This window comes from Oncorhynchus gorbuscha, linkage group LG01, assembly GCF_021184085.1.
Source record: "Oncorhynchus gorbuscha isolate QuinsamMale2020 ecotype Even-year linkage group LG01, OgorEven_v1.0, whole genome shotgun sequence".
NCBI classification, from domain to species: Eukaryota; Metazoa; Chordata; class Actinopteri; order Salmoniformes; family Salmonidae; genus Oncorhynchus; species Oncorhynchus gorbuscha.
This window is the reverse complement of record NC_060173.1, coordinates 41,950,747-41,973,275: the sequence shown is the minus strand read 5'-3', so window position 1 is coordinate 41,973,275 and position 22,529 is coordinate 41,950,747. Positions and strand designations below refer to the sequence as shown.

Genomic DNA, 22,529 nt, shown 5'->3' with positions numbered 1-22,529 from the left:
AACCCAGAGTCTATGGTGGCACAGCTAGCGCTGCGATGCAGTGCCCTAGACCACTGCACCACCCGGGGGGTCCCTGTAGCCTAACTATTTATAGTCTCTACTTACATATGACATCAAAATAATGTCATAAATGCAAAATATACACTGTTTTAACCGGTTTTAACTTAGTTCTAGCCAACAGTATTTTTCAGTGACATGTTTTTGCGTCCGTCTTCCATTTAAACACAGGTGTTCGGAGATGCAGAAACTAATTAGCACAGATATGCCTCTTATCTTCAGTCTGTTTTGCGTAAACAAGCGCTGTAACATGCTATGCCATCTCTCTTGGAACGCCCGAGATGGCATAGCAGTTCAAACGTCTTTTGTCCTCGTCTTGTCGTGTCCTGTATATATATATATTTACAACTTTTTTTTCACATACATTTTTTTTAAATTTTCCATCAACTCATCTTCAAAACACTCTCCTGCAACCCGCCTCACCAATTTATATTTATAAATAAGTATTATTTACCTCAAATCTGCAATCCTCCAAGAAGCTAGCCAGAAGCTAGCCAGAAACTCCAAGAAGGTAGCCAGAAGCTAGCCAGGAGCTAGCTAGAAGCTAATCAGAAGCTAGTTCAGAAGCTAGTTAGCTTCTTTACTGGCAAATCGTTAGTATTCAGCTAACCACGGTTTGTGGTCATCAGCTATCCTTTAGCTTGAAAATCTATCGCCAGTTTTGTACGGCGCGGCTCGGAACGGAACATACCGGACCAATTTTTCTCTCCATGTCCTTGGATTTCAACTGCTCTCTGGACATTCATTCCCGGATCTCACAGCTAGCCAGCTGCTATCCGTGTGTCTATCTGCTCTCGTCGATTCCGGAGCAAACATCAATTACTCCTCACCTATCCGGACCCGTTTTACTGCCTACGCGGAGCCCCACCGGGCCTTCACAACTGGACCGTGCTTTTACACCTGCATTGTTTGCTGTTTGGGGTTTTAGGCTGGGTTTCTGTACAGCACTTTGAGATATCAGCTGATGTACGAAGGGCTATATAAATAAATTTGATTTGATTTGGTTTGACTGCCGACGTTGTCTACCCGAAGGAGATCCGGCTGGCTCCTCCGTCTCGACGTTACCTGAACGCCCATCTTCGGCCTGCTAACCGTTAGCTGTCTTACCGGCAGCTCTCAGAATAGACAATCGGACAATTTATTTATTTTTATTATTATTATTATGTTTATTCTTGGGCCTCTATAACTATATCTATTGTTTTTATTTTATTTTTGTTGTTGTGTGATTTGGACTAATTCCCTCTACCACACGGAACCCCACTAATCTACTGATGGAACGCAAGAGGTGGCTAACAACAGACCCCCTTCCTATGCTAGCTTGCTACCGATGTCCTGGCTAGCTGTCTAAATCGCCTTGACCCCGAAACCAACCACTCCACTCTCTGGACTCTTTTGATCACTCGACTAAGGATGCCTCTCCTTAATGTCAATATGTCTTGTCCATTGCTGTTCTGGTTAGTGTTTATTGGCTTATTTCACTGTAGAGCCTCTAGTCCTGCTCACTATACATTATCCAATTTATTAGTTCCACCACCCACACATGCAATGACATCTCCTAGTTTCAATGATGTTTCTAGAGACAATATCTCTCTCTTCATCACTCAATATCTAGGTCTACCTCCACTGTATTCACATCCTACCATACATTTGTCTGTACATTATACCTTGATGCTATTTTATCGCCCCCAGAAACCTCCTTTTACTCTCTGTTCCAGACGTTATAGACGACCAATTCTTATTGCTTTTAGCCATACCCTTATTCTTCTCCTCCTATGTTCCTTTGGCGATGTAGAGGTGAATCCAGGCCCTGCAATGCCTAGCTCCACTCCTATTCCCCAGGCGCTCTCTTTTGATGACTTCTGTAACTGTAATAGCCTTGGTTTCATGCATGTTAACATTAGAAGCCTCCTCCCTAAGTTTTTCTATTCACTGCTTTAGCACACTCTGCCAACCCGGATGTTCTAGCTGTGTCTGAATCCTGGCTTAGGAAGACCACCAAAAATTCTGAAATTTTAATTCCAAATTACAACATTTTCAGACAAGATAGAACTGCCAAAGGGGGCGGTGTTGCAATCTACTGCAAAGATAGCCTGCAGAGTTCTGTCCTACTATCCAGGTCTGTACCCAAACAATTTGAACTTCTACTTCTAAAAATCCACCTCTCTAAAAACAAGTCTCTCACCGTTGCCGCCTGCTATAGACCACCCTCTGCCCCCAGCTGTGCTCTGGACACCATATGTGAACTGATTGCCCCCCATCTATCTTCAGAGCTCGTGCTGCTAGGCGACCTAAACTGGAACATGCTTAACACCCCAGCCATCCTACAATCTAAACTTGATGCCCTCAATCTCACTCAAATTATCAATGAACCTACCAGGTACCCCCCCCCCCCAAAGCCTTAAACACGGGCACCCTCATAGATATCATCCTAACCAACTTCCCCTCTAAATACACCTCTGCTGTCTTCAACCAAGATCTCAGCGATCACTGCCTCATTGCCTGCATCCGTAATGGGTCAGCGGTCAAACGACCTCCACTCATCACTGTAAAACGCTCCCTGAAACACTTCAGCGAGCAGGCCTTTCTAATCGACCTGGCCGGGGTATCCTGGAAGGATATTGATCTCATCCCGTCAGTAGAGGATGCCTGGATATTTTTTAAAAATGCCTTCCTAACCATCTTAAATAAACATGCCCCATTCAATAAATTTAGAACCAGGAACAGATATAGCCCTTGGTTCTCCCCAGACCTGACTGCCCTTAACCAACACAAAAACATCCTATGGCGTTCTGCATTAGCATCGAACAGCCCCCGTGATATGCAGCTATTCAGGGAAGCTAGAAACCATTATACACAGGCAGTTAGAAAAGCCAAGGCTAGCTTTTTCAAGCAGAAATTTGCTCCCTGCAACACTAACTCAAAAAAGTTCTGGGACACTAAAAGTCCATGGAGAATAAGAACACCTCCTCCCAGCTGCCCACTGCACTGAAGATAGGAAACACTGTCACCACTGATAAATCCACCATAATTGAGAATTTCAATAAGCATTTTTCTACGGCTGGCCATGCTTTCCACCTGGCTACTCCTACCCCGGTCAACAGCACTGCACCCCCAACAGCAACTCGCCCAAGCCTTCCCCATTTCTCCTTCTCCCAAATCCATTCAGCTGATGTTCTGAAAGAGCTGAAAAATCTGGACCCCTACAAATCAGCCGGGCTAGACAATCTGGACCCTTTCTAAAATTATCTGCCGAAATTGTTGCCAACCCTATCACTAGCCTGTTCAACCTCTCTTTCGTGTCGTCTGAGATTCCCAAAGATTGGAAAGCTGCTGCGGTCATCCCCCTCTTCAAAGGGGGGGGACACTCTTGACCCAAACTGCTACAGACCTATATCTATCCTACCATGCCTTTCTAAGGTCTTCGAAAGCCAAGTCAACAAACAGATTACCGACCATTTCGAATCTAACCATACCTTCTCTGCTATGCATTCTGGTTTCAGAGCTGGTCATGGGTGCACCTCAGCCACGCTCAAGGTCCTAAACGATATCTTAACCGCCATCGATAAGAAACATTACTGTGCAGCCGTATTCATTGATCTGGCCAAGGCTTTCGATTCTGTCAACCACCACATCCTCATCGGCAGACTCGACAGCCTTGGTTTCTCAAATGATTGCCTCGCCTGGTTCACCAACTACTTCTCTGATAGAGTTCAGTGTGTCAAATCGGAGGGTCTGCTGTCCGGACCTCTGGCAGTCTCTATGGGGGTGCCACAGGGTTCAATTCTTGGACCGACTCTCTTCTCTGTATACATCAATGAGGTCGCTCTTGCTGCTGGTGAGTCCCTGATCCACCTCTATGCAGACGACACCATTCTGTATACTTCCGGCCCTTCTTTGGACACTGTGTTAACAACCCTCCAGGCAAGCTTCAATGCCATACAACTCTCCTTCCGTGGCCTCCAATTGCTCTTAAATACAAGTAAAACTAAATCCATGCTCTTCAACCGATCGCTACCTGCACCTACCCGCCTGTCCAACATCACTACTCTGGACGGCTCTGACTTAGAATACGTGGACAACTACAAATACTTAGGTGTCTGGTTAGACTGTAAACTCTCCTTCCAGACCCATATCAAACATCTCCAATCCAAAGTTAAATCTAGAATTCGCTTCCTATTTCGCAACAAAGCATCCTTCACTCATGCTGCCAAACATACCCTTGTAAAACTGACCATCCTACCAATCCTCGACTTTGGCGATGTCATTTACAAAATAGCCTCCAATACCCTACTCAACAAATTGGATGCAGTCCAAAGCCCCATATACTACCCACCATTGCGACCTGTACGCTCTCGTTGGCTGGCCCTCGCTTCATACTCGTCGCCAAACCCACTGGCTCCATGTCATCTACAAGACCCTGCTAGGTAAAGTCCCCCCTTATCTCAGCTCGCTGGTCACCATAGCATCTCCCACCTGTAGCACACGCTCCAGCAGGTATATCTCTCTGGTCACCCCCAAAACCAATTCTTTCTTTGGCCGTCTCTCCTTCCAGTTACATTTACATTTACATTTAAGTCATTTAGCAGACGCTCTTATCCAGAGCGACTTACAAATTGGTGCATTCACCTTATGACATCCAGTGGAACAGTCACTTTACAATAGTGCATCTAAATCTTAAAGGGGGGGGGGTTAGAGGGATTACTTATCCTATCCTAGGTATTCCTTAAAGAGGTGGGGTTTCAGGTGTCTCCGGAAGGTGGTGATTGACTCCGCTGTCCTGGCGTCGTGAGGGAGTTTGTTCCACCATTGGGGGGCCAGAGCAGCAAACAGTTTTGACTGGGCTGAGCGGGAGCTGTACTTCCTCAGTGGTAGGGAGGCGAGCAGGCCAGAGGTGGATGAACGCAGTGCCCTTGTTTGGGTGTAGGGCCTGATCAGAGCCTGGAGGTACTGAGGTGCCGTTCCCCTCACAGCTCCGTAGGCAAGCACCATGGTCTTGTAGCGGATGCGAGCTTCAACTGGAAGCCAGTGGAGAGAACGGAGGAGCGGGGTGACGTGAGAGAACTTGGGAAGGTTGAACACCAGACGGGCTGCGGTGTTCTGGATGAGTTGAAGGGGTTTAATGGCACAGGCAGGGAGCCCAGCCAACAGCGAGTTGCAGTAATCCAGACGGGAGATGACAAGTGCCGGGATTAGGACCTGCGCCGCTTCCTGTGTGAGGCAGGGTCGTACTCTGCGGATGTTGTAGAGCATGAACCTACAGGAACGGGCCACCACCTTGATGTTGGTTGAGAACGACAGGGTGTTGTCCAGGATCACGCCAATGTTCTTAGTGCTCTGGGAGGAGGACACAATGGAGTTGTCAACCGTGATGGCGAGATCATGGAACGGGCAGTCCTTCCCCGGGAGGAAGAGCAGCTCCGTCTTGCCGAGGTTCAGCTTGAGGTGGTGATCCGTCATCCACACTGATATGTCTGCCAGACATGCAGAGATGCGATTCGCCACCTGGTCATCAGAAGGGGGAAAGGAGAAGATTAATTGTGTGTCGTCTGCATAGCAATGATAGGAGAGACCATGTGAGGTTATGACAGAGCCAAGTGACTTGGTGTATAGCGAGAATAGGAGAGGGCCTAGAACAGAGCCCTGGGGGACACCAGTGGTGAGAGCGCGTGGTGAGGAGACAGATTCTCGCCACGCCACCTGGTAGGAACGACCTGTCAGGTAGGACGCAATCCAAGCGTGGGCCGCGCCGGAGATGCCCAACTCGGAGAGGGTGGAGAGGAGGATCTGATGGTTCACAGTATCGAAGGCAGCCGATAGATCTAGAAGGATGAGAGCAGAGGAGAGAGAGTTAGCTTTAGCAGTGCGGAGCGCCTCCGTGATACAGAGGAGAGCAGTCTCAGTTGAATGACTAGTCTTGAAACCTGACTGATTTGGATCAAGAAGGTCATTCAGAGAGAGATAGCGGGAGAGCTGGCCAAGGACGGCACGTTCAAGAGTTTTGGAGAGAAAAGAAAGAAGGGATACTGGTCTGTAATTGTTGACATCGGAGGGATCGAGTGTAGGTTTTTTCAGAAGGGGTGCAACTCTCGCTCTCTTGAAGACGGAAGGGACGTAGCCAGCGGTCAGGGATGAGTTGATGAGCGAGGTGAGGTAAGGGAGAAGGTCTCCGGAAATGGTCTGGAGAAGAGAGGAGGGGATAGGGTCAAGCGGGCAGGTTGTTGGGCGGCCGGCCGTCACAAGACGCGAGATTTCATCTGGAGAGAGAGGGGAGAAAGAGGTCAGAGCACCGGGTAGGGCAGTGTGAGCAGAACCAGCGGTGTCATTTGACTTAGCAAACGAGGATCGGATGTCTTCGACCTTCTTTTCAAAATGGTTGACGAAGTCATCTGCAGAGAGGGAGGAGGGGGGGGAAGGGGGAGGAGGATTCAGGAGGGAGGAGAAGGTGACAAAGAGCTTCCTAGGGTTAGAGGCAGATGCTTGGAATTTAGCGTGGTAGAAAGTGGCTTTAGCAGCAGAGACAGAGGAGGAAAATGTAGAGAGGAGGGAGTGAAAGGATGCCAGGTCCGCAGGGAGGCGAGTTTTCCTCCATTTCCGCTCGTCTGCCCGGAGCCCTGTTCTGTGAGCTCGCAATGAGTCATCGAGCCACGGAGCGGGAGGGGAGGACCGAGCCGGTCTGGAGGATAGGGGACATAGAGAGTCAAAGAATGCAGAGAGGGAGGAGAGGAGGGTTGAGGAGGCAGAATCAGGAGATAGGTTGGAGAAGGTTTGAGCGGAGGGAAGAGATGATAGGATGGAAGAGGAGAGAGTAGCGGGGGAGAGAGAGCGAAGGTTGGGACGGCGCGATACCATCCGAGTAGGGGCAGTGTGGGAGGTGTTGGATGAGAGCGAGAGGGAAAAGGATACAAGGTAGTGGTCGGAGACTTGGAGGGGAGTTGCAATGAGGTTAGTGGAAGAACAGCATCTAGTAAAGATGAGGTCGAGCGTATTGCCTGCCTTGTGAGTAGGGGGGAAGGTGAGAGGGTGAGGTCAAAAGAGGAGAGGAGTGGAAAGAAGGAGGCAGAGAGGAATGAGTCGAAGGTAGACGTGGGGAGGTTAAAGTCGCCCAGAACTGTGAGAGGTGAGCCGTCCTCAGGAAAGGAGCTTATCAAGGCATCAAGCTCATTGATGAACTCTCCGAGGGAACCTGGAGGGCGATAAATGATAAGGATGTTAAGCTTGAAAGGGCTGGTAACTGTGACAGCATGGAATTCAAAGGAGGCGATAGACAGATGGGTAAGGGGAGAAAGAGAGAATGACCACTTGGGAGAGATGAGGATCCCGGTGCCACCACCCCGCTGACCAGAAGCTCTCGGGGTGTGTGAGAACACGTGGGCGGACGAAGAGAGAGCAGTAGGAGTAGCAGTGTTGTCTGTGGTGATCCATGTTTCCGTTAGTGCCAAGAAGTCGAGGGACTGGAGGGAGGCATAGGCTGAGATGAACTCTGCCTTGTTGACCGCAGATCGGCAATTCCAGAGGCTACCGGAGACCTGGAACTCCACGTGGGTCGTGCGCGCTGGGACCACCAGATTAGGGCGGCCACGCGGTGTGGAGCGTTTGTATGGTCTGTGCAGAGAGGAGAGAACAGGGATAAACAGACACATAGTTAACAGGCTACAGAAGAGGCTACGCTAATGCAAAGGAGATTGGAATGACAAGTGGACTACACGTCTCGAATGTTCAGAAAGTTAAGCTACGTAGCAAGAATCTTATTGACTAAAATGATTAAAATGATACAGTACTGCTGAAGTACTGCTGAAGTAGGCTAGCTGGCAGTGGGTGCGTTGTTGACACTACACTAATCAAGTCGTTCCGTTGAGTGTAATAGTTTCTACAGTGCTGCTATTCGGGGGCTAGCTGGCTAGCTAGTAGTGTTGTTTACGTTACGTTGCGTTAAAAGAACGACAATAGCTGGCTAGCTAACCTAGAAAATCGCTCTAGACTACACAATTATCTTTGATACAAAGACGGCTATGTAGCTAGCTATGTAGCTAGCTACGATCAAATTAATCAAACCGTTGTACTGTAATGAAATGAAATGAAAATGTGATACTACCTGTGAATGCGACCGGGTTGTGAGTCTATTCGGTAGAGGTTGGCTAGCTGTCGGCTAGCTGTCTAGCTGTTGGCTAGCTGTTGGCTAGCTAGCAGAGTCTCCTACGTTAAGGACGACAAAGGACGACAAATAGCTGGCTAGCTAACCACGGTAAATTAAGATAATCACTCTAAGACTACACACTCTAAACCTAAACTACACAATTATCTTGGATACGAAGATACGAAGACAGCAAAGACAGCTATGTAGCTAGCTAACACTACACTAATCAAGTCGTTCAGTTGAGTGTAATAGTTTCTCCAGTGCAGCTAATCAGTGGACGTTAGCTAGCTGGCTAGTGAAGACTACGTTAGGACGGCGAAATACGATAATTACGCAATTATCTTTGATACAAAGACGGCTATGTAGCTAGCTGAGAAGAAATTGCTAAGATTAGACAAATCAAACCGTTGTGCTATAATGAAATATAATGAAATGTAATGAAAAAGTTATACTACCTGCGGGAGCGAAGTGCCGATGCGACCACTCGCTCCAACCCGGAAGTGGGTTCTCTGCTGCCAGTGACTGGAACGAATCTGCAAAAATCTCTGAAACTGGAAACACTTATCTCCCTCACTAGCTTTAAGCACCAACTGTCAGAGCATCTTACAGATTACTGCACCTGTACATAGCCCACCTATAATTTAGCCCAAACAACTACCTCTTTCCCAACTGTATTTAATTTATTGATTTATTTTGCTCCTTTGCACCCCATTATTTTTATGTCTACTTTGCACATTCTTCCATTGCAAAACTACCATTCCAGTGTTTTACTTGCTATATTGTATTTACTTTGCCACCATGGCCTTTTTTGCTTTTACCTCCCTTCTCACCTCATTTGCTCACATTGTATATAGACTTGTTTATACTGTATTATTGACTGTATGTTTGTTTTACTCCATGTGTATCTCTGTGTCGTTGTATCTGTCGAACTGCTTTGCTTTATCTTGGCCAGGTCGCAATTGTAAATGAGAACTTGTTCTCAACTTGCCTACCTGGTTAAATAAAGGTGAAATAAAAATAAATAAATAGATAAAAACATGGCCGTGTGGGAACCCTAACCCTGTAAAGGTGTCGTAATTTAACCTTTATTATTATTCCTTACTGATGTGAAAGAAATTCCTTATGTTTCCAAAACCGTACTGCAAGTTCTGCGTTTTAACATTCAGAATGAGCGTTGGGGCTCTTAATAAAACTTCCCCGGCCAGAAGATACCATTGTCAATAGGCGCTAAAGGTAGTTAGCATCGAAGAATGGGTTAGCTGTTATTGAATTGTACATTATTAGCTACCAACCATAGTTTAATCTAGCTAGGTAACTAGCTAGCTACACTTGTCAGTGACACATGTAACTGTTACTTTAGCTGAGAAATCTCAACTCTCCACGTACAGTGCCTTCAGAAAGTATTAACACCCCTTGACTTTTTCTACAGTTTATTGTATTGCAGCCTGAATTTAAAATGTATTAAATTGAAATGTATCACAGGCATACACACAATACCCCATAATGTCAAAGTGCAATGATGTTTTTAGAGATGTTTACAAATTATTTTATTTTTTTAAGCTGAACTGTCTTGAGTCAATAAGTATTCAACCCCTTTGTTATGGCAAGCCTAAATACGTTCAGAATAAAAAGTGTGCTTAACAAGTCCCATAATAAGTTGCATGGACTCACTGTGTGTAATAATAGTTTTAACATGATTTTTGAACGACTACCTCATCTCTGTATCCCACACATACAATTATCAATAAGGTCCCTCAGCCGAGCAGTGAATTTCAAACACAGATTCAACCACAAAGACCAGGGAAGTTTTCCAATGCCTCACTGTCACAGGCCGACTCATAGCCTGTGGCAAAAATGAGGGGACACGAACAACAGGTATAGGCCAATCAAAAAGGTTCTTTATTATAAACCAAACTATTAACTTTAAACAAAGAAAAAGGAATGAGGTGTGAAAGTATCATAATGTAAGGTGTATGTAAAGTGCAGGGATGTGTGAATCTGTGTGTGTGAATGACTGAGTGAAAACTATGCAAAACTACAAAGGCACAAACAAAACAGGATCATACCTGGAGGAGCAGATAGAGAGAGACAAGAGTGAATAGTGAAGCAGTTTAAATACCCTGAGCCCAGGTGACTCCAATCACTAACGACCCTCCTCTGCCTGCAGGAGGAACCGCCCCTGCACTGCAGAGGTGGGGCCGTGACACTCGCAAAGAAGGGAACCGATTGGTTAAAAAAAGCAGACATAGAATATCCATTTGAGCATGGAGAAGTTATTAATTATACTTTGGACGGTGTATCAATATACCCAGTCACTACAAAGATACAGATTTCCATCCTAAGTTGCTGGAGAGGAAGGAAACCGCTCAGAGATTTCACCACTAGGCCAGGTGACTTTAAAACAGTTGCAGAGTTTAATGGCTGTGACAGAAGAAAACTGAGGATGGATCACCAACAGTGTAGTTACTCCACAATACTAACCTAAATGACAGAGCGAAAAGAAGGAAGCCTGTACAGAATAACAAATATTCAAAAACATGCATCCTGTTTGCAATAGAGCACTAATGTAAAACTGCAAAAAATGTGGCAAAGAAATGCACTTTATTATGGACTGAATACAAAGCGTTATGTATGGGGCAAATCCAACACAACACATCACTGAGTACCACTCTTAATATTTTCAAGCATGGAAGTGGTTTTATCATGTTATGGGTATGTTTGTCATCGGCTAGCACTAGGGAGTTTTTTAAAAATAAAAATACATTGAATAGAGCTAAACACAGGCCAAATCCTAGAGGAAACCCTGGTTCAGTCTGCTTTCCAACAGACACTGGGAGACAGTCACCTTTCAGCAGGACAATAACCTAAAAACAAGGCCAAGTATACCCTAAAATGTTTTTACATTGGCATTATGGGGTTGTGTGTAAATTGGTGATAAAAAAAGTCTAGTTAATCCATTTTGAATTCAGGCAGTAGCACAATAAAATGTGGAAGAAGTTGAGGTGTATGAATACTTTCTGAAGGTACTGTACAAAGTACAAGGACATTGAGTGGCAACGAGTACAAAATCTTAAATTCATACTATTGTTTCTGTTTCTCGTGTAAAGTCTGGGCTTTTGTTTGCTGAAATCCATATTTTTTAATAAAACGTTTGTCAAATACAGCCACCGACTGTTTCCTCATTTGGACAATGAGTGTTTGTAAGCCTATGTAATCTGATATTCAACTGGCACATGCATTTGCGCTGAGTTGCCATTCTAGGCTGCATTTACACAGGTAGCGAAATTCTGGTATTTTATTCACTAATTGGTCTGTTGACCAATCAGGTCAGCTCTGAAAAAGATCCAACGTGAAAAGAAAGGGGATACCTAGTCAGTTGCACAACTGAATGCATTAAACCAAATTGTGTCTTCGGCATTTAACCCAACCCCTCTGAATCAGAGAGGTAAGGGGGGCTGCCAAAATCAACATCCACAGCGCAGGCAGTTGTCGGGTCAACTGCCTTGCTCAAGGGCAGAAAGGTAGATCTTTCCACCTTGACTTGCTCAGGGATTCGAATCAGAGACCTTTCGGTTACTGTCCCAATTAACCGCCAGGCTACCTGCCGCCCCCATGTGCTTGGTCAAAAGACTAATTAGTGGAAAAAAAGATCAGAATTGGGCTGCCTGTGTAAATGCAGCCTTAGAGCAACAGAAACGAGAAAACAGTCAGTGGTTGTATTTGGCCAAAGATTGATTAAAAGTATGGGTTTCAGCAAACATCGAAAGGCCGCTTTACACAAGACAAACATAAGTACACAGTAAGGCTTTAAGATTGTTTACAGCTAGTAAGTATCGACTGACAGTGACTCAGTGTAGTCGGAGCACCAGTCCGCCCACACTTGTCACAACTCAAATTCGTTGTACTTGTACATGGAGAGTTGGGATTTCTCAGCTACTGTTACTTAGGCTAAGTATTCCTTAATGGATTGTCTAGTCAAGTCTATTTATTATAGGTATTAGACTAGTAGGTAATTACTTCTGTCAGTGGAGGCTGCTGAGGGGAGGACGGCTCATAATAATGGCTGGAATTGTCACACTCGTCTGAATTAATGGACCAAGGCGCAGCGTACTTAGAGTTCCACATGTTTAATAAATATGAAACTCACCAAAAACAATACAGAAGAAACATGATGTTCTGGGCTGTTCACAGGTAGCTACACAAAAACAAGATCCCACAAACAACGGGTGGGAAAGGCTGGCTAAATATGATCCCTAATCAGAGACAACGTTAGACAGCTGTCTCTGATTGGGAACCATACCAGGCCAACAAAGAAATAGAAAACGTAGATTGCCTACCCTAGTCACACCCTGACCTAACCAAATAGAGGATTAAAAGGATCTCTAAGGTGTGACAGGAATGAAGTAATGGCTGGAATGGAGTGAATGGTATCAAACACATGAAAACCATGTGTTTGAACCCATTCCATTCACGCCATACCGGCCATTATTAGGAGCTGTCCTCCCCTCAGCAGCCTCCAGTGTTGTCTGTAAATGTCAGCTTTTACTTATCACAGTTACTGGACTCTACCATGATGTTTTCATGTATATCGTTCATCCCTTCCTTTCTCTTCACATACGCAGAAAGCGATAGATCTTGTTACCAAAGCCACAGAGGAGGATAAGAACAAGAACTATGAGGAGGCTTTGCGCCTTTACCAGCATGCAGTGGAGTACTTCCTGCATGCTATCAAGTGTGAGTGTAAAATGTCATCTTCTCCTGGCCGCAAGTCCAATTTTTTTAAGTGTGCAGAGGGAAACATAGCTTGTGTTTTTGGGAGGTAAACATTGATTTAGAAAATACTTAATGGATGGAAGGTGGTTAAAAATGAATGTTTTTTAAATGTATTTTCTCCAGATGATGCACACAGTGACAAGGCAAAGGAGAGCATACGTGGGAAGTGTATGCAGTACCTAGACCGGGCCGAGAAACTCAAAGATTACTTGAAGAACAAAGAAAAAGCAGGGAAGAAGCCTGTCAAGGAAGCACAGAGTAATGATAAGTAAGTTGTCACACATTTGTTCACACAGACACTGTCCTGCATTAATAAAAGCATACCTAGGAAATAACACTTTGAAAATTGGTCATAAAAACTGTGCATGCATGCATGCATTGCAGACAATGACAAGGGCCACACAGTCACCAGCACCAAGTAGTTTGTTTCACATTTAGAAATGTATATTCCTTCTAGGAGTGACAGTGACAGCGAGGGTGAAAATCCAGAGAGAAAGAAACTGCAAGAGCAACTAATGGGTGAGTGTGTTTGTCTCCTCTTTCACATGTCGGCTGTCAAAACTGTCTCTCATGTACATGAAGGAAATTAACTTAGATGCTTCACTGATTCTTGTCCTGGTACAGGTGCCATTGTAATGGAAAAGCCCAATGTCCGGTGGAACGATGTGGCTGGACTAGAGGGAGCTAAGGAGGCCTTGAAGGAAGCCGTAATCCTGCCCATTAAATTCCCTCACCTCTTCACAGGTTAGAATGTCTTTATTTCTCCCAAACATAATCTTTCTCACTATCTTCTGCGTGGACGTGTCACCATAATGATATACTACTGTATGTGTATTCTGTCTATTTGTTCATTATGCTTGAATTTGTCTCTGGTTGCAGGCAAACGCACTCCATGGAGAGGGATTCTTCTCTTTGGACCCCCTGGGACGGGAAAGTCTTACCTGGCCAAAGCAGTAGCCACAGAAGCCAACAACTCCACCTTCTTCTCTGTGTCATCATCAGACCTCATGTCCAAGTGGCTTGGAGAGAGTGAGAAGTGAGACATAATTTTTACTTGTAATTCTACTGTTTGTGTAAATCCCCATTATGCATGCATCCACAACTGATTAGAACCATTTTTTCTCACTGATACTTATGTGTCCTGTGAAATGTTTGTGCCTCTCTTTCTCTCTCCATCCATCAGACTGGTGAAGAACCTGTTTGATCTTGCCCGCCAGCACAAGCCCTCCATCATCTTTATTGATGAGGTGGACTCACTCTGTGGCTCCAGGAATGAGAATGAGAGTGAGGCAGCCCGGCGGATCAAGACAGAGTTCCTGGTGCAGATGCAAGGTGAGAGATTAGTCACTACACCCACTCCCCACCATCTGCCAAGACAGCTATTAAACTTCAGACCAAACAAACACCTCATCAGAGAAGACTTTAAACCTAATCCTGTCCATCAGTTGACTTGAACCTTTCTGATTCAATGCACCTTCCATATGAGCAACAGGCTTATATAGAGTTCTCATTCCTCCTCTCTGACTGACAGGTGTGGGCAACAACAATGATGGAATCCTTACCCTTGGGGCCACTAACATTCCCTGGGTTCTGGATGCTGCCATCCGCAGAAGGTCAGTGGTCAAAATAAGAGGACAGGGTCAAGTTGGGATGGGACATAGGTTTGTTGTTTATCATATTCACAAAAGTAATGATAAAGCCTGAATATATGCTGAAACTGTGTGTACCTATTCATGTAGATTCCATTGAGTGGAAGACCAGACCTGGATTTTTTTTTGTGTGTTTGTAGAACAATAGATACGCACCCAAAATGGGATTTTTTGGTTTTGTATTGTTCAAGCTAAAATAATTTCCTAATTTCGTAGAAATATTGGTCCAATTATATTTCTCAGATACCGGTACTTGTGAATTCATATAGACTTTACTACAAAGTAACAAGCCGAGCTGGTCCGTGGATCAACTGTTTTTCCCAGCCCCAGCACACTCCTTTTATACAGTTTAATCCTTACATTACATACATTGTCACTCCACTCTATGTAAATGTTCAACTATTTTATTATATTATATTTATTATATTTGTGGTGCAACTGTGAAAGTTTGGTTAAAGAATAATAGGGGCCCCTACCAGGCTGCAGTCACAAGTACATTCATTATATAGATTATATCAGCACCCACCAGGCTAAAGTCATAAGTACATTAATTATATAGATTATATCAGCACCCACCAGGCTAAAGTCATAAGTACATTAATTATATAGATTATATCAGCACCCACCAGGCTAAAGTCATAAGTACATTCATTATATAGATTATATCAGCACCCACCAGGCTAAAGTCATAAGTACATTAATTATATAGATTATATCAGCACCCACCAGGCTAAAGTCATAAGTACATTCATTATATAGATTATATCAGCACCCACCAGGCTAAAGTCATAAGTACATTCATTATATTGGTTATGACACTTCTTATCGAGGCATGCATCTGGATTACAATGTGTGTCTATTTCTTTTGTATATTGGCTTTTCTTATGCTATACAGGTGTGGTTACAGGTTCCTTTAAAGCTTTTAATGATTCTGTTTCATTACATTATTATTTCACAATATGCTACTGAAAAATCACCATACTAACAGATGCAATAAAGTAATCATCAAGCATTCTCATCAGTACATTATGTCACTGTCAGGTTTGAGAAGCGTATCTACATCCCTCTCCCAGAGGAGCCTGCTAGGTCCCAGATGTTCCGTCTGCACCTGGGCAACACACCCCACAGCCTGAGTGACGCAGACCTTCGTCAGCTTGCCAAAAAAACAGAAGGCTACTCTGGGGCTGACATCAGCATCATTGTACGAGATGCACTCATGCAGCCTGTCAGGAAAGTGCAGTCAGCCACACACTTCAAAAAGGTTATACACTTGATATAGTAACTCCATTGTATTCGATTCATGTACACCACATTAAAGGTGTATCTCTTTCCCTACTATTAAGGATATTTAAGATAGTTTGTTATGCTATTCTAGGTGCGAGGGGCATCCCGTGCCAACAGTCAATTGATGGTGGATGACCTTCTGACCCCGTGTTCGCCTGGGGACCCGGCTGCCATAGAGATGACCTGGATGGAAGTGCCTAGCGACAAGCTGCTGGAGCCCATCGTCTGCATGGTGACAAGCACGCATCCACAACCAGTTCTCTAAAGTGTGACCATTGTGGTCACATATGCTCCTAAATATTTTGCTATGCAACCTGACATTTTATTTTGGGAGTGATGTGCATCTAGATGAATTGTCACCCAGATAATAGTTGTTGTGTTGATAAGGCTTCGCTGTACAGTTGTTTTTGAGTGCCCAAGAGAGAAAGTGAGTGAGTGCAGATTCGTTACTGTCACGGTTGCACCATTGCTACAGGGAAAACGGAGTGTAAAAAGGTAAACAGGTACAAAGATATGATCCATATTACCAACGTTTTTTTGGCTTTAGCCTACAATGTTTTTTTATTCCGATAGTGAATTGGCTATACATTCATAAACCATTTAGCGGGCTGTTCCAAAACCACTCGCGGGAATTTGTTTGGACATTGTTCAATCATGTAACCTCATTAGCTAGCTAATAACCAGGTTACTTGAAGAAGATAGCTTCTTCAGGAAATCAGTGATCATAACTAGGGCCAGTTGTTTGTATTTTTGTGGGGGTTTTACCAGTAATGCCAGCATTATCCACTAGGTTTGCTGCAGGTTAAAAAATCCTAAGAAATGTTCTTTAATTGCGTGAGTGTTTGGTTGGGGATCGCCTAAGCCAGGGAAGGCGGAGCTCTATGAATCTTAATTGCACAAAGCCTATTATTTGTCAGGGAATATTATTTGTAGATCAGTGATTTTTTTATTTAACCTTTATTTAACCAGGTAGGCTAGTTGGGAACAAGTTCTCATTTGCAACTGCGACCTGGCCAAGATAAAGCATAGCAACAACACAGAGCGACACATACAACAACACAGAGTTACACATGGAATAAACAAAACATAATCAATAATACAGGAGAACAAAAGAAAACAAAAAGTCTATATACAGTGAGTGCAAATGAGGTAAGATAAGATAATAAATATGCCATGGTGGCAAAGTAATTAAAGTATAACAATTAAACACTGGAATGGAAGATGTGCAGAAGATGAATGTGCAAGTAGAGATACTGGGCTGCAAAGGAGCAAGATAAATAAATAAATACTGTATGGGGATGAGGTAGGTAGATAGATGGGCTATGTACAGGTGCAGTGAGCTGCTCTGACAGCTGGTGCTTAAAGCCAGTGAGGGAGATATGAGTCTCCAGCTTCAGAGATTTTTGCAGTTTGTTCCAGTCATTGGTAGCAGAGAACTGGAAGGAAAGACAACCAAAGGAGGAATTGGCTTTGTGGGTGACCAGTGAGATATACCTGCTGGAGTGCGTGCTACGAGTGGGTGCTGCTATGGTGACCAGTGAGCTGAGATAAGGCGGGGCTTTACCTAGCAGAGACTTGTAGATAACCTGTAGCCAATGGGTTTGGCGACGAGTATGAAGTGAGGGCCAACCAACGAGACTGTACAGGTCGCAATGGTGGGTAGTGTATGGGGCTTTGGTGACAAAACGGATGGCAGTGTTATAGACTGCATCCAGTTTGTTGAGTAGAGTGTTGGAGGCTATTTTATAGATGACATCACCGAAGTCGAGGATCGGTAGGATGGTCAGTGTTACGAGAGTATGTTTGGCAGTATAAGTGAAGGATGCTTTGTTGCGATATAGGAAGCCAATTCTAGATTTAATTTTGGATTGGAGATGCTTAATGTGAGTCTGGAAGTAGAGTTTACAGTCTAACCAGACACCTAGGTATTTGTAGTTGTCCACGTATTCTAAGTCAGAGCCGTCCAGAGTAGTGATGCTGGACAGGCGAGGAGGTGCGGGCAGGGATCGGTTGAATAGCATGCATTTAGTTTTCCCTGCGTTTAAGAGCAGTTGGAGGCCACGGAAGGAGAGTTGTATGGCATTGAAGCTCGTCTGGGGGTTAGTTAACACAGATTCTACACTTTACTTTGCTCAAGCTGATCCTCTCCAATGGACTTGGAAGAAAAACATTTGTCAATTAGGGGCAGTTTAAAGGGAGAGGGATTAGCTAGGTTTCTATCCATTTGACAACGGATTTTCATGCGAATATTCTAAAATCTGCATAAAGAAAATGTTCCCACCAGTAGTGTTTCCACCAAACAGAGTGGTTGTTTGGTGGAAACACTACTGGTGGGAACATTACACTCAAATGTGCCTACTATGGTATTGGCACGTGCACTCTAGCCAACAGCTCACAGATACAGTGCCAGTAGGCTAGTCTACATTTAGGTATTTGGTATTTTATTAGGATCCCCATTAGCTGCGCGAAAGCTGCAGCTACTCTTCCTGGGGTCCACACAAACATGAAACATGACATAATTCAGAACATTAATAGACAAGAACAGCTCAAGGACAGAACTACATACATTTAAAAATGGCACACATAGCCTATACAGTATAACAATACATACACACAAAATATATTTGACAAATAGGGGAGAGTTGTGCTGTGAGTTGTTGCTAGATCTGTTTTTTGAAACCAGGTTTGCTGTTCATTTGAGCAATATGAGAATCATAGAGCTACGCCTCCCTTGGCTTAGGTGACCCCCACCAAACATTTATGCACAACCAGGCAGGCCGATTGATTTATTGATTAATTGATCATTAATTAATGTCCATTTCCTAGGATGTTCTACCTGCAGAAAACCTAGTGGATAATGCTGGAAATACCAAAAAAAGAAAGAAAAGAAACCAACCAAAACAACTGGCCCTGATCATATTACAGCAATGAACTTGAAGCTCTTAAAGAAACGGTGTACAATGTAATGCATCTCAATAGGTAGTGCTTTAACACAGTGTAGAAACCTAATATTACAAAATTACCTTAACTTCAATTACAGGTGTTTGTATCAATATTTCTGCTTTTTATAATAAACAAATGTCTTTATAGGGTTAGTTTCTAGGGTTCAAAATATCAGTTTCTATGGTTCAAATGTAGCTGGAAATTAATATAAGCCCAATATTGACTGTATCTATAATAAATACAATAATTTAGAGCCACTCACAATGTTCAGTCACATTCTGTTCACACAGACAAGCTGTTTTTCAACATACACATTGAGGTATTACACATTTATACAAATGCTAAACCATGCTCATATGTTTGTCCGCTGTGTGTGAACAGTGCTAATGGTTTGTTATCTGCTTTGTGTCCTCTGCCCTCCAGTCTGACATGCTGCGGTCCCTGTCCACCACGCGCCCCACAGTCAACACGGAGGACTTGTTCAAGGTCAGGAAGTTCACAGAGGACTTTGGACAGGAGGGTTGAGAGAGCCTTGTCATCTGGAGCTTAACAACTCCTTACCCTGTGTGGTGGAAATTAAATATTAATTACATACTATACTGTTTAATTAGACATACTATGCTGTTTTACCTAGAGATTTGTCTATTGTTATATGTTAGTATTTTTACTGATACAGACTTGTCTTGTGTGACTTAGTGGGAAAGTGCAGGGAGGAACAGAGAGTGGTGGCGATATCAGCTATCTTGATCTACACAGACGAGCTAAATTACATTTTATATCTCTGTTCCCCGGGCCTGTTTGTGCACATCTGCTAAACTGCCACATAGACAAAATAGGTTGTACTTTTTCTATGAGAGGAGAGATACAACTCTGTTCATTGCGCTTTCCTAACGATGCACTGATTGAGTGGTTGTTATTGATTGCTTCATTTTGGCTAATCTTATAATGAAGTTGAAGAATACAGTCTCTCTCCTTTTGGTTAGAATTACCACCACACCTGCCACTTCTTCTCTCAAGCCCCATGCATGATGGAGCATTTTAACTTCATGTACAGTATATTCTTTCCCTCCGATCATTCACTATTGCAGTCCTGAAGACAAAAAGACTATTTATTTCTCTGCCATTTTGCACTTTTTAAGTTATTTGAAGTTAATAATTATGAACGAGAGGTATTGAAGCACTTTTGAACAATTACATATTTCATTGTTTTCTTGTCTCTCGTGTGTAAGTGCATACATGTCTTTTATTCAATGTGTCAGACTTAATGTATGTCTTTTATGTGTATGATTTCTCTGTTTGCTTTTTCATTTATTGAGTATTGACTGACCGTAGCTGCTCCAGTGTTGCCACCTCTCCCAATCCCCACTAGAGCTGTCCCTATGTTACAAATAGTGTTACTTACACTATTTATAATTATTTATTTTATTATATTTCATCTCGTCAAGATTTTTGTGTTGACCGACTGAGTACAGTTGTTGAGTGGGGGAGGCGTTTACATTTTAGTATTTCTCTGGGGACGAGCATTTTTGTATTTCTGGATTTGAACGTTGAAAATAATATTTCCACGACAGACACTATCATATCGTTCCAATACTGTTGTCATAATAGTATTGCCGTGTCTCTGTGTAGATGGGGGTATCGGTTCAGTAATACTTAAGTCAGTTCTGGTCCCAAGGGGATCTCACTCCTGTTACATGTAGCTATGATAACCAAGTTACCCTGACTTAATAAATCCTGAATTCAAAAAGAACAAGATGTGCTTTTCATGATTCAATTGTAACTTTTTATTATCCCCTTTATAATATAGATCACCGGCTAATATTTACACCCTTTCCTTATTAATTTCTAGACATATTTTTGTCCACAACTTTTTAATCAAGTAATAATTAAATAAATACATACTGACTGCTTTTCCAATTGATGTGAACATTCCACACAAATATTAATTTAAAAAAGTTTATTATAACTAAACTACAATATTCAAAGGATTAAAAATGGATATATACACATGAATAAAGCATAATAAATCCTCTGGATACTTGAACCTCACTGTCAAAGGTTAACCAACATCCATTCAAACAAAGCAATGTTGGTGAATTCAATTTAACCTATCATGTTAATCACATACTTTGGGGTATTCAGAAACAAAATCAAACTTAAGGCTGAACTGTGGAATAATTGAAAGCTTAATATTACCAAGTGGTGTAAAGTACTTAAGTAAAAAATACTTTAAAGTACTACTTAAGTAGTTTTTTTGGGGGGGGGGGGGGTATCTGTACTTTACTTTTTATATTTTTGACAATTTTTACTACATTCCTAAATCAAATGTACTTTTTACTCCATACATATTCCCTGACACCCAAAAGTACTCGTTACAATTTGAATCTTAGCAGGACAGGAAAATTGTCCAATTCACACACACTTATCAATATAACATCCCTGGTCATCCTTATTGCCTCTGACCTGGCAGACTCACTAAACACAAATGCTTAGTTTGTAAATTATGTCTGAGTGTTGTAGTGTGCCCCTGGCTATACGTCAATATAAAATAAAAATACATTTTAAAAAATTGTGCAAACTGGTTTGCTTATAAGGAATTTGAAATGATTTATTTTTAAGTATATCTAAAACCAAATACTTTTACTCAAGTATATTTTACTGGGTGACTTTCACTTGAGTCATTTTCTCTTAAAGTATCTTTACTTTGACTCAAGTATGACAATTTTGTACATTTTCCACGGCTACTGTTACCCCGTCCATTTGAATAATTACCGCATTCTATGACAATTAACATGCTTTTACAACCAGGCACATATTCAATGTGTAGTAGTAAACATGTGTCCATACAGTGCATTCGGAAAGTATTCAGACCCCTTGAATCTTTCCACATTTTGTTATATTACAGATTTATTCTCAAATGTATTAAATCGTTTTTTCCCCTGTAACGTAGATGATGGGAGTCGTGAAGCAGGTAAGTTTAATAAAACAAAGAATGATACAACATAGGGGTAACGTCTGAACGTGGAACATAAACAATATTGCCTGGGGAATGAACCTGAGGGAGTGCCAGATATGGGGAAGTTAATGAGTGAGGTAATGGAGTCCATGTGTGCCTTCAGGTGCGCGTAATGATAGATGCCAGGACCAGTGGTTATTAAACCGGCGACGTCGAAAGCCGGAGAGGGAGTAGATGTGAGAGTACCCCCAATCTACCCTGGACGCACTGCTCCAAGATCAGGACAATGCCTGCCAGAGGGACGGCCACGAGAACGAGGAGCGGACAACGAAGATGTGATTAACAGATGATGTTGGGATCCAGAATGTCCTCCACCGGAACCCAACATGGCTCCTCTGGACCGTAGCCCTCCCAGTCCACCAGGTACTGGAGTCGACCTCCACGACGTCGGGAGTCCAGTAGAGATCAGATGGTAGAGGTGGGACCTCCCTCAACATTTTGGGCGGCGGGGGAAAATAGAGGGGTGTCGTGGGAGACAACCTCAGCCAGGGGACCAGGAACCACCGGCCTAAGAAGGAGGGTGAGATACGGTAGTCAGAGGGGAGCTGTAATCTATACGTCACCTCATTGACCCTCCGGAGAACCTTGAACGGCCCCACAAACCGGGGGCTCAGCTTCTTGCAGGGCAGGCGTTTATGTCCACATATATGTCCCAGAACACAGGGGCTACGAC

General features: G+C 43.3%; 1 protein-coding gene across 1 annotated transcript in view; it reads left to right on the top strand.

Annotated features, from left to right (window-relative positions):
* The window catches only part of LOC124037826 (vacuolar protein sorting-associated protein 4A-like), a 31,657-nt gene extending 11,067 nt beyond the window's left edge, over positions 1-20,590 (top strand). Inside the window, exons 2-11 of the mRNA XM_046352938.1 lie at positions 12,814-12,925; positions 13,088-13,232; positions 13,422-13,483; positions 13,589-13,708; positions 13,844-14,000; positions 14,148-14,296; positions 14,496-14,577; positions 15,655-15,874; positions 15,989-16,129; positions 19,264-20,590. Of these exons, the coding sequence (XP_046208894.1) occupies positions 12,814-12,925; positions 13,088-13,232; positions 13,422-13,483; positions 13,589-13,708; positions 13,844-14,000; positions 14,148-14,296; positions 14,496-14,577; positions 15,655-15,874; positions 15,989-16,129; positions 19,264-19,365 (1,290 nt within the window). The 3' untranslated portion in view covers positions 19,366-20,590. The remainder of the gene's footprint in view (positions 1-12,813; positions 12,926-13,087; positions 13,233-13,421; positions 13,484-13,588; positions 13,709-13,843; positions 14,001-14,147; positions 14,297-14,495; positions 14,578-15,654; positions 15,875-15,988; positions 16,130-19,263) is intronic.
* Positions 20,591-22,529: the final 1,939 nt, after the last annotated feature.